General features: G+C 35.9%; 3 protein-coding genes across 6 annotated transcripts; all 3 read right to left on the reverse strand.

Moving 5' to 3' along the window:
• Positions 1-565: 565 nt before the first annotated feature.
• Positions 566-1,474, reverse strand: LOC112521721 (RING-H2 finger protein ATL29-like). The gene has a single exon (XM_025130717.1). The coding sequence runs from the start codon at positions 1,472-1,474 to the stop codon at positions 566-568; it is 909 nt and encodes a 302-aa protein (XP_024986485.1).
• An 817-nt stretch (positions 1,475-2,291) lies between these two features.
• LOC112521875 (zinc finger CCCH domain-containing protein 56) lies at positions 2,292-5,718 on the reverse strand. 3 transcript variants are annotated; one of them, XM_025130871.1, is made up of 3 exons: positions 5,623-5,718; positions 4,267-5,160; positions 2,292-2,701 (listed from the first exon to the last, which is right to left on the reverse strand). In XM_025130871.1, the coding sequence occupies exons 2-3, from the start codon at positions 5,129-5,131 to the stop codon at positions 2,421-2,423; spliced, it is 1,146 nt and encodes a 381-aa protein (XP_024986639.1). In that variant the 5' UTR covers positions 5,132-5,160; positions 5,623-5,718; the 3' UTR covers positions 2,292-2,420. The 3 variants fall into 3 exon arrangements, with proteins under 3 accessions (XP_024986639.1, XP_024986638.1, XP_024986637.1); XM_025130870.1 differs by having other exon boundaries at positions 4,267-5,165; XM_025130869.1 differs by having other exon boundaries at positions 4,267-5,718.
• Positions 5,719-8,406: 2,688 nt separating this feature from the next.
• On the reverse strand, positions 8,407-11,190 carry LOC112522274 (protein WVD2-like 4). 2 transcript variants are annotated; one of them, XM_025131397.1, is made up of 5 exons: positions 11,047-11,190; positions 10,623-10,884; positions 8,973-9,048; positions 8,769-8,882; positions 8,407-8,680 (listed from the first exon to the last, which is right to left on the reverse strand). In XM_025131397.1, the coding sequence occupies exons 1-5, from the start codon at positions 11,075-11,077 to the stop codon at positions 8,480-8,482; spliced, it is 684 nt and encodes a 227-aa protein (XP_024987165.1). In that variant the 5' UTR covers positions 11,078-11,190; the 3' UTR covers positions 8,407-8,479. The 2 variants fall into 2 exon arrangements, with proteins under 2 accessions (XP_024987165.1, XP_024987164.1); XM_025131396.1 differs by having other exon boundaries at positions 8,973-9,057; positions 11,047-11,135.
• Positions 11,191-12,618: the final 1,428 nt, after the last annotated feature.

The following is a 12,618-nucleotide window of genomic DNA, read 5'->3' on the forward strand; positions in this document are numbered from 1 at the left end:
AAATTCCCCCCTGAAGTATCACTGAACTTACCTAAATGGAAGTTCATTTTCAATGTAGTTACTCAGCTCATGTATTTCATCTTCCACCGTCACCGCCCATCACCGTCACTTCCACCACGGCGCCATTCAATCACCCCTTCATCATCAACTGCAATTCGAAATTGAAAAGAAAACACAACAGATAAATTCGAAACCAAATACATTATCATCATAAGAGTTTTAAAGTTATCTCACATTTACCCGATTAAAAGTATGGAAAAACAAACAAGAAAATTGGTATCTCATCCTAAAATTCTTCTATCTAATCCTACATACACTCTAAATTTAACAATACACAAAATTTCCTGCTTGAAAATTGCAGATATATAACAATTCTAACAATTTCTATGTTGGGTTTTGTTAATTCGAGCAATTCCTCATGATATCCTTCTTGATATGTATGCCGAATGAATTATATACGAATTTGAAGCTATAGCTATGGAGCTGAGCATTAACAGGCGGCGGCGGGGGCGGCGGCGGACGGCAAGAATCTCATACCTCAAATATGGATTTCCGATCGGGGTTTTTACTTGTTTTCATTATCTCTAGAAGTCGATACCTCACCAAATCCAGTATTGGCGGAGGAAGTTTTCGTTTTGAATTCTCCGAACTCTGTACAACTTCTTGTCCAATTATGTCCATGAACCAGTTTTGCTTGTATGTGTTCTGGCAATCTTAAAGTAAACCTATCTTCATCGTGATCACTCGCCTTACTATTTTTCGAAATCGAATGTCCAGTGGAATTGCATCTCGAGAATCTTTCTGTTGATCTCTTAACTTCATCTCGATCCACTTCGATCGTCACATGTTTCTCCTTGCCATTTTCTTCTTTCGAATGATCAACGTTATCATTCATGTTGTTGTTCCTTTCATTTTCATCAGATCGGATGTTGATCGTAAACGTGTCTTCCAGTAACTCATTTTCTTGAATCTCGTTCATGGGCGTACTATTTTGCGACAAGGGAGATTTTTGCGGCGAGTTAACGGGCGTTTCCAGGCTCCGTCGACAAAAGGGACACGATTTATGCGACTCAAGCCAAAGATCGATACAATCTTGATGGAAAACGTGATAACATTTCGTTAGAAGGCGAAGAACGTTATCATCTTCAAACTCACACAAGCATATAGCGCATTCTAATCCATACGATTGACGTCGAAATTCTTTCACATTCGAGTAAATAAACGTAGGGAAAGTATTTATAATGGAAGGGTCGAGTCCGGGTGGACCACCACCAGGAACTCCCGTCTGAGTCCCAGAAGGATTACGACGGGGGTTCCACGTGTAAAACACGTTTTGCATGAAACACCTGCAAAAGTAAATCGTAAAGAACCCGATAAAGAAGATGACGAGGAGAATGGTGGTTAGAATGATGGTGATGGGAGGTGAGCCACGAGGTTCTGTCGGCATTGCGGCTTGGGCAGGGTCCGTCGTCATGAGGCGGTGGTAGGTTGGCCGGAGATGTAAAATTCCGGCCGGTGACCTTTTCAGGATGAGGAAGAAGAGAATGTGGAATAAGTGAAAGGTGACAAGAGTCTATAATTAAAAAATGGGTTTGCATGTTGCTTGTGGCAGAGAAAGAGAGAGAGAAAAGGGGATATAAATTATAATGGAGAGTGAGAAGGTGAAATATATTTGGAAGGAAGGTGATTTGGGGTTGGTTTCACTTTTATTGTAGGGCGTTTATAGACTCATTGAATGAGTCCTATTACATCCATTAACCATCAAAAGTGTCCCTAACTTTTGTCATTTCTTAACTACAAAGCCAAGGCGGTGTTTGAATGGTCTTAGCTTGACTCTAAAGATCAAAAGTAACAGGAAATCTCAGGTTCAAATACAAGAAGGAATAAAAATCCCTTTACGACCATGGAGATTCAAATCCAACACGAACTCATAAAAAAGCCTATTTCTTGTACGTCCATCAAACCGGACATGTTTCGGTCCTAATACTCTATTGGATATTCTAGTTGGGCTCGATAGGTCGACTCTTTGGTCGTTGAGGCCCATTCTTTAATGCCCAATAAATCGATAACATGGTTTCTCATTCTTGTACTTTTATTCCATATAAAAAATAAAATATAATTTTTATTTTTATGTTCAGTAATTTTTTTCTACTTCTAAAAATTATAAAATTAATTCGTCGAATTTTCAAAATAAAATGTCGTGTTATATTTAATTTAAAACGCTTATCTAAATAATATTATTAAAATAATATCAAAACTAAAAGAGAATACAACATATTAAAACGACATAAAACAGAAAAGACATCCAACAAGAAAAGCATTCGGCAATCCAAACAAAAATACACTTCTCAGTCCACAACAACATTCTCAAAAGTTAAAACAAACAAGCACAAAACACAAAATCCATTTGTACCCGCAACTTATTCAATCTCATCAATCCAGTCCCCGTAAATACGACTAATTTTATCTGGGCCCTTCCACTTTTGAAAGGGTCTCTGTCCAGTCCTCGGAATGACGCCTGGCAGCCGTTGAGAAGGAGCCCCAACATGATAACCGTCGGAATGAGCCGCTGATGGACCAGCAGCTACCACCGTTTCAATGGGTATTTTTGAAGACATGACCCCTTGCTTGTTCGAGTCCATTGCAGTTGGAGAATCTTTGGCATCTATATCAACAAGCCCCCCACCATATCGATGCAGTTCTGCTAAAAGAAGCATCAATATCCATATATTCAAAGCTATAGAACTACAATAGCTACATACATATATTCACATCATACATGTATTGATCATATAAGATAGGGTGTCAAAATTGACTTGTATCTTTCATTTGGGTCTTTCCCAGCATTGGAGCAAACTATCTTTTACTTTAGGACAAGTGAAACCCCATTAGGTTACTCTCCAAAAGCCTCTCGCCCTCCCTCTTGATGGAGAGAATTAAGGTATCAACATATATTGAGATGAAATGGTCCAAGTCTAATTGATGTGGGGATCTAACACTCTGCCTCCAACAGAGGTGCATAGATAGTCCTAGAGAGTCGAGAGGGGGCTAGGAATGTTGGTGACTTTAGTGAAATCATCAGTTTGTTTTATGTAATTGGATTCACAAGAGAATATGGGTTGGTAGATAAGTTATATCATGGCCTAGGAGGTGTGGACTGCATACTCATGTAAGTTAACTAGAACCCTAGCGTTGTTCCCGCCGACCGATCAGCGAGCAAGGTCGAGGGGAGCCGCCCCCGCAGGGTTTGGAGCAACGTCCTGAAACCTCTATGGATTTTATGAAGAGAAGTGCTAGGGAAAATTGAGTTTCTGATTGTTAAGTGAAATTCAGAAGCCTCTGAGTCTTGTTTAGAAGCTTCTGATTCTGAAGTGGTTTCGACTCGAGGCTTCTCACTATGAAGAGTCAGAGCTTCCGAATTTGAAGGGCTTCTGACTCTAAAGAGTGCGAAGCTCTGAAGCCTTCTGATCCGTGTAAGCAATTTGTAAGTTTGTAACTGTTGTGCCGTGAACCGTCCACTAAGTACTCTAGCAATCATTTCCATTTAATGGGACATATTCTCGGTATTAATTTAGGAACAATTACAATTGTCTAAGTTTAAAAGGAAACTATTTCTACCAAAATCGTGACTGAGACTTGAGCTCGAATTGATTTCGTGATACCCAAGCAAATTAGGATCGAAATACAACTCAAGGAAAGCGAGCTCTCACGCGATCTCAAGTTTTATCAAGGCTTTAAACCTACTATTTCTCTGTAACTTTCGAGATTCTTCCAACATAAATGAGTACAGATTGCCCCACGATGTCGAGTCTCTAGAGTGGTAGACCTTGGCTCTGATACCATGTGAGAATATATGCAAACCCCAATAAAATTCACTCCAAAAGAGAATTTGAGGAAGGAATAGAGGTTCCAACATATATCGAGGAGAAATGGTTCTAGTCTAAGCCGATATAGGACTCTGACATTGACAAAAAAACTCATCTAAGCTTTATGAATGGGGCAGTAAATAGTCTACAGAAATTTCCGAGTAATTCTCACTCAAATTCTGCTTGAAATAATCGTAACATATGAAAAAATACGTGCTTTACAACCTAATGGTAGTGCTTGACTCTTAACGTAATGTAACAAAAAGTATTTCAATATGCAATCAAATGTCTGAACTACCCTTCAATAAAGATACGATAGAAGGAATCTAGTGAAGCAAAATCAATACCATCTATAAACAAGTAGTATCAATTCAAGCTTATTTATGAAAAGAAACTATACCTGCAGCACCATGAGCAAAATGGCACTTACTCCCAAATGGGCAATACCCTGTTTGCTCCCACTTGTTACAGATTCTTGTTTTCCAATTTGAAGGCTTCAAGATAGAATTGGATCCTGCTGCTTCTGCTACACCACCACCGCTGCCGCCGACACCGCCACCACCACCTCCTCCTCCTCCTCCTGCTCCACCACCACCACCACCACTTGCTCCTACACCGCCATACCCACCACCAGATCCAGGACCCAAGCTTATCACAACACTTTCACGAGCTTTCGATTGCTCATCATGAAGAAACGTGCAATTATCACCATACGGACACCCCTCTTCAGTATAGAACTTCTTGCAATGCCGCCCTTTGTAAGATCTCTGACTGTCCACTGTAAAACTAGAAGAACCAAGTGACGGTATTTGAAATTCTTCCCTGGGTTCAGAAGAAACAGCCCTTTCTTCCTCATGAGCAGCCACAATTTCTTGCCAATTCGGTGGCGGCCTTCTCAGTTCTTCAATGCTATGTGCAAAATTACAATTTGTGATATAAGGGCAAGTACCTGCCCTAAACTTGCAGCATAGTTTCGTCTTAAAGAACATTTTCCCAATCGCTTTAGAACGACTAGAAGCCTGCACATCCCCTCCCTGCCCATTTCGTGTCTTCTTATTCGGTGGTTCACTTCCAGATCTAGTTTGCGATTGCCTCCCATCATAATTCGAATTCGAAGTAGTATCAACAGATGCCTCCCTATCCCAAACACCATATTCATCCTCTGTTGCCCATACTGGCTGATCCCCCCAATAATCAGCTCCATTTCTTGAACCTCCTCCTGTGATAATCTGAACAACATTTCCAGTTTCTCGACCATAATCCATTTCGGGTGCAACTGAATGCCTCAAGATTTCTTTCCTAAACAAAGGACAGACAAAACCCTAAGCGAAACGCCACTATATATATAGAAATTACAGCTCCAAAAATGGCCGTAAACACAGTTTCTGTAAAAGGCAAAGGCTAAAGGTACAAGCTGGAGCCCTAATTATTTGAGAAACTACAATAAGTGATACAAAAAGTTGAACAACTGCAAATAGGAAATAGATGTTTCGATTATCGAATGTCAGATAACAACAGGGAAATTGAATGATGTTCCGAAAGACTCAACTCGCAACAAAGAGGTAATTGCGATAAATGGACGATTAAGCGACCTAAAGAACAACAAAATCGATAGAGTACAAACAAACCCGAAAGGGAAATTACAAGAAAGATACAATCTTTGTCACTGAAACAGATCTGGGTACTAGATTTTTGAATAAAACATAGTAAAATATAGAACTAAGAGCAGTTACGACATGGAAAACAAGGAAAGTACCAGATGAAATCAGTTATTATCTGATCGAAGTAATTAAATTGGACCCCCCAACCGATTTTGAGAGATGGGTTCGCTTAATTTACGGGTTTGCTAAGCATACAGCCATTGTTCATGGAAAGATCGAGAAAGGAGAAGCTCTGCCATTAATGAAGCGCAGGGTAACCAGTTCCCTTGATTCTAATACTAAAATACCATTTGAAACCCTGAAGTTTTGATTTTGATCACTTTGGTACCCTGAAAAATTATTTTTGGTCGTTTAAGGTCCCCCGATATGAATGGTCATGAATTCATGATTCTACTTGCTCTTTTTTTTATTAACCTGGATATCCAATGCGTTATGATTATACGTACTTGAGCACTATAATTCAACAAGGTAAGATTTGGTTTGTTCGGTGTTGAACAGGCTTATGTCCCTTATATGGGGATGAAGTTGAAACTATTGATATCGATCATTGTCTTAGTTCATTAGAAGCAGGTCTTGACGTGTGGGGAAAACTGATGATGGCTTTCAGCGTGGACTTTGTTATCAACGTTTTCTTAGAAGAACAACCTTTAGAAGAACAACCTCCAGTCTCTTCTTCTTCGTCAAAAGGATTTTGGCATCGATTTTGTTGACTACAATATACGTGAATTGGAGTTTTCGTAATAAAGTGGTGTTTTTTTAATTACTCTTGGTCGGAGTAGTGTTGCAATCCAGGGGTAATTTTATAGGTTGATTGGATGAACAATGTCGTTGAATCTCTTTCTCTTTTCTATAATTTCTAAACCTTTGTTAGAATTCTAGATTTGTGTTCTTTGCTTGGTTTTTGCAAATATTTTTTGAAATCAAACATTTTATATTTTTGCATTCTCATTTAGTGATGGCCAAAAACTAGTCCCAGGCCGGGCCGGGCTGGTCCCAAGATTTCTCATAACCGGCCATAACCGGTCCCGATCGAAAAAGTTGAGTCCAGTCAAGCTTTATTGTAGCCGGTTATGTGCCGCGGTCCCGGTCATTAAAAAATATTTTTTGTATTTTTATTTTTTTAATGATATGTATTTTTTAATACATTATCTATACTATATTATAAAGTATTTGACAAAAACTCTTAAAAATCATTTTTATGCATAAAGTACTGTATATTGATGCATATTACTTAATATTCAAGATTACAAGTAAATTATGCATTAAGTACAACTTATTAAAGTTCAATGTTTGAATTCGTGTACCTAACTTCGGATAAACATAATCAAATATAGAATAAAGATCTCATTTTAAAATACAAAATATAAAAAATCTAAAACATAATTAGGATAATTATCGACTTTCGAATCGAATGTTTAATTATTATATTTAATAAAAATTATATTATTAAACCAAAAATAAATTACTTTGTTATTATACCTAAATTAAATTATAATAAAAAATTGAATTAAAAAAGTTACATAAAAAAAACAAAAACTATTAAATAGTTAATTTAATACTGATATCGAATTTTTTAAATTTTTTATGCTATCTTCAAATTTATATAGAATATCGAAAAAGAAGACTAGGTCTAAGTAAGGTATACGACGGAAAGCCTATTTTAATTTGTTGACAATGTGTACAATGAAACTTAGCATTAACAAATATATTAGTTTTTCATTGTCTAACCAAAACAAATTCTCTCTCGATACGTACTTGAGGAGATTTGAAAATCACCGGACGGAGATTGGCCCTCGAGTGGTGAGAATCCAATGCCCCGAAAACCTAAGGGTTCCTCCGCAAGGTTAGTCGATTCTATTTTGCCTCTTCCTCAGAGAAAAACACAAATTGGGAGAATTTGGCCCTACTTTAAATTTCCGAGGACATGCAAAAAGCGATAATAGATCTCGTCGTTAAATTTTTTTATCTTGTTTTCCTTGCAAAATACTGTATTCTTCAACATCAATCGGTTCGGACCTCCACTTAGTTTCACAAGTAATTTCTGCTGGGCTGTTATCCTTTTTTTAGGTTCATTAGGATTCAGAACTTGAATCCATGTCCTGTCATTAAATTCGTTTTCTCAAAACCACATAAAATTATATTTCATCGATAGAGACAAATAATAAAAAAAAACATTAAAATGGAGATTTATCTCGTTGCATTGTGCGAGTACCCTTCTAGTAAAATTTATAATTGGGTCACTCAAATACACGTTTTATTATAATTAAAATTACACTGTCTTACAAAATATAGCGAGAAATCGATAATTTGTGAACGTTTTTTTTTTTTTTTTGTGTTTTTTGCGAATCGAGAACTTGATATGTAAATCCCTCAACTAAGACACTTATATATAGTGTTTAGAAAGCAAAAAATAACAAAAAAGGGCCAAAAAGGGATACATTTAAAAAATAGCTACATTTTTTAAAAATCGGGTCGGGCCATAACCGGTCTCATGAAACACCCCAAATCCATAACCGGTCCCAGATTTCGGTCCTATAACCGGTCCCGGTTCTCCGACGGTCCCAAGCCGAGCCAGGCCGGTTTGGCCATCACTATTCTCATTTAAGCAATAATAATCGATTATGTTTAAGTTTTAGCTTTTGCCACATTCCAAAAAATAGACCTCATTACCTTATCGAATTCTTGTAAACTTGTTGGTACTGAATCATGTTATATAATATTTGTGTGTGCAATCCTGCTTCCGATGTGCGTCAAATTATGTTTGAAAACGAGCAGGAATTAAATTTTCTTTTCTAGAAAATGATCTATGATTAACCCAAAGTTGAATCATTTGTCATCACAAAATAGAAACATGATTTCCACCAAAGATGATGCATCAAGCATCTAATTAAATCAAACGAAACCAATAAATCCCACGTGAAGTGGGGTACGGGGAAATGCATAAGCATTTGATCACACCAATTTTTTGACGGTTTCTTTTTCGATAGCTCGAAGAGAATTCTTAGCGGTTTTGATCAGTACTTTGCTTATGGTTTCCTTTGCTCCTCCCCTCGTAACCCTACTAGCATTCCCTTCTATCTTGTTGCTATTGGATTTCGATAACGTCTTCACTTGATCACCAAGCACTAGAGATTTTGACCGTGTAACGACCATCTGTAGTTTTTTAACGATGAAATTATGTTATACTAATTAATCGTTGTTGCAGCTTTCAAGTTAAAAGTATGTTTTTTAAATTACTTACCTTCTTGGTTTCTGATTTCCAAGGAGGGTTTTTTTGTCGATAGAAGTTTGGCAACGGTAGGGCCTTGAACGTCGGATTTTCCTTTGGGATATGCTTCATTTTATCTCCTACATGCTTTTCTTTCAATGTAACTCGTCACAATTTGAATTCAAATCAAGAAAATAAAACAAATGATGAGGACGATTTATATTGTTTTCGGTATACCTCTATGGGTGTATCAACCTTCTCGTTGATCCGAACTTTTGGCTTTAGACTTGTCTTATTCGATGGACTCCCAGTTCTGTTGAGACTTGAGATCAAATTTTTAGTCATATATACTCTTACTATAGCAAAATCTGTTTTATATAATATCATATTAAGTTTAAATGTCTTAATAAACTGCTTAATAGAACTTAGGTTTATAACAAATCAAATTGTACTGTCTCATATATAAATGTATTACAATAAATTGATATGATGATTTTGGACGTCCGAATAAGTCTTTCAGAACAATTTTGAAGTAAAAACATCACGTTATTTGAAAACATGTCGCATAAAAATGTGTTCATAAAAAACTTCTCAAGAGTGTCGTACTTAAATGACATTTATTTTAAAATTAGGCTAAAAAACTTGTTAGAATATCAAATATATGATCCTAACATTATGATATATCACCTTAATAGGATGCATAGTTATTTGGTCACATAAGCATAAGTTATGATATTTTCGGACATTTTTGACATCGTATAAAATCGATTTTGTTATAAAGACTCGTTGCATCTTTTCCATCTAGCTACCCAAAGAACTTCTAATCATAAATTTTGATATTTAAAGATAGATATTGTACAAAGTTTACCAAACGCTTACTCGGGTAAGTAAACACCAAGTCATTTTACGTACGGATGAACGCGGGTTGGGTTGGGCGGTTTACAACAACTTTACAACTTTACTCGGGTAAGTAAACACCAAGTCATTTTCCCTTCTATAAACATATTTGAACTCTTTTAGATAAGACGTTTTTCTAATGTAACTTTTTAAAAGCGTCATAGATTGATGGATTCGTCCATCAAATATCTATCAATATCGTTCATATTTTCCAACATATCAATTTGTTGTTGCTGCAAAAAAAATCAATAATTTTCYTTATTAATTAGATTATTTGTCATCATTCTTTGATCGTGAATCTCTTTTGGTAACCTATACGTTTAGTTAAAATGAAACAAAATATAATATCAATAAAAATTATATAAAATTTATACATTATTAATATATATATTTTTTATAATTTTATAAAAACTATATATTAGCGGCGCGTTGACGGGTTGGGCGGGTTGAGCCAATTTCAACCCTCCTAATTGGCGGGTTGACGGGTTGGGCGAGTTGAGCTAGGCTCAACCCAATTTCAACCCTCCTAATTGGCGGGTTGACGGGTTGGGCGGGTTGAGCTAGGCTCAACCCAATTTCAACCCTCCTAATTGGCGGGTTAGCGGTTTGGCGGGTGGACGGTTTGGCGGGTAGACGGGTTGGGTTTAATTGGGTTGTTAGCAGGTTGGGTTGGGCGGGTTTCGCGAGTTAACGGTTTTTTGTACACCCCTAATTTTACCTTACCGGATGAATATGGTAAGGATCAAGAATCTTACCGGTAAGAGCGAGACAAGGACCAAGAGTTTTACCCGGTAAGTGAAGGCGGCGACTTTTACCATGGTAAGCGCTTACCAGACAAATTGTTGCATATGGTACCGTTTTGATGGACTAAAATCTTATCCGATAAGTAAATGATAGTGTTAAATTTACCGATAAACACTTACCGAGTAAGTGTTCAGTAAACGGCCCCTAACTTGTAACCAATCAACCAAATGTTTGAACAGAGCTTACTTGTGATTCATCAAACTGGGAGATTTGGAAAGAAGTGGTTTGGGTTCCTTGAAATCCATACTTGATCCCCTCCTTTGATCTCTCATCCTTCTTTGCTCTGTTGCTAAACTGAATGGCTGAGGAACAGTTACCTTTGGTTTAGGGTTTTGCTTTGTAGCTTTTCTCGTTTTCTTCGGCAAATCGATCTTTAAATTTGCATTTTCGACTATGGTTTCTTCATCAGGTTTTTCTTTCGAAAACATCTCGACATCCTTCTCCATTTCTACTAGAAATTAATATTAACAGCAAACATGAAAACAAAACTAAAGCCATATATATATATATATATATATATATATATATATAGATGATCAGCTCTAAAAAACATCAAAAATGGTTACTAATTAACATAATTAAGATTATGATAACTCTAGTAAAAGTTTACCTTGTTTGCTGTTTCTTGCCTTCTCCATCATTCACTAAACTTCACCACAAAACTAAACACGAAAAATCGAATTCAAAGTTCCATCTTCAAAGAGAAAATATGTAGTTTTCCGCAATATGATCATGAGATGATATATACATATATGTAAACATTGCACACACACTTGTGTGTGTTTTTATATATTGAGTGGTTGCAGGTAACATCAACTTTAAAAATGGTATCTAATTGAGATAGTTGTTGAGGGATCCTAATCTGATTACGAGAYATATATATATATATATATATATATATATAGGGAAGGGTTCAAACAAGAACGTGAGAACACCTTTATTACATTATATTATGATAATCATTTTTAGATAAAATTTGCGATATTTAGATGGATGTGCCGGCGGGAGCCATCGTCCTCACAAGCACCGTATTTAAACCTAGAGATATCTTATTTATGTACCACTGTTTGGAAGAGAACAGGTTTCAATGCCGTCCCAACTGTAAAAGACAACAAGATAGGGAACAAAATGTATATATCATTTGGTTCCAAAATACAATCTTGAATTACAAGTAAGATTTTTTTTTTAAAAATCGATTATTAATCAAATATCTAAAATAATAAAATATTTCGATAAAGGTGGCCGAAAGTCATGTGAGAAGATTCATTATAACAAAATTGATTTTATGGGACGTCTAAATGTTAGAAGTGGTTTAAAAAGATATTTTATGGGACTTCAGTTTATACAACCAACTCAAAAAACGTTATATCTAAAAGTGTTACAATATGTTTATAGGATGCATTAGGCGTTTTAACAAGTTGTTTAGGACGTTTTAAAAGTAAAATGCCGTATTAACTATTTTATACGACATTATTTGAAAAAAAGTGTCTTGAATTTTTTTAAAAGTGTCTTATAAAATAGTTAATAGGACACTTTGTTTTAAAAATGTTCTAAAACACTTGTTAAAACGTTTAAAAACGTTTTATAAAACTATTGTAACCACTACTAGAAAACTGGTCATTTCCGGCGCAATTTCCGGCCGACTGAATCCGCCGGTAATTTACCGGCGGATTTCTGGCGGACTCCCTAAGTACTTAGTTTAATCTTGAATTTACATCGAATTACAAAACATTACCTGCGGATAATTAAATATTTTCTTAAAAAAAGAATTAACAATTTCCGACGGATGTCCGGCGGAAAATTAAATAATTTTTAAAAAAAATTAATATTTTCTGGCGGATTTCCGGTGGATAATTAAATATTTTATATATATATATATATATATTTCCAACGGATAATTACATATTTCTTTTAAAAAAATTTAACAATTTCCGGCGGAAAAATAAATATTTTCTTAAAAAAATAATTAAACATTTTCGGCGGATTTCCGACGGATTTGTCCTCCGGAAAAGAGGTCCTGTTTGGTAGTGAACGCTTACTTTAAACTTTGGTCCTATAAATCTAAGTTCTATAAAGGATTCTATTAGGGCGTTTAAACAATCTAGATGTCCTATAAAACTAATTTTGTTGTTGTGGAGTGAGTATGGATAGAATTTGTTTAGTTTTAATAAGAATAATTTTT

Source organism: Cynara cardunculus, assembly GCF_001531365.2.
Source record: "Cynara cardunculus var. scolymus isolate 2C chromosome LG 11, CcrdV1, whole genome shotgun sequence".
Lineage (NCBI taxonomy): Eukaryota > Viridiplantae > Streptophyta > Magnoliopsida > Asterales > Asteraceae > Cynara > Cynara cardunculus.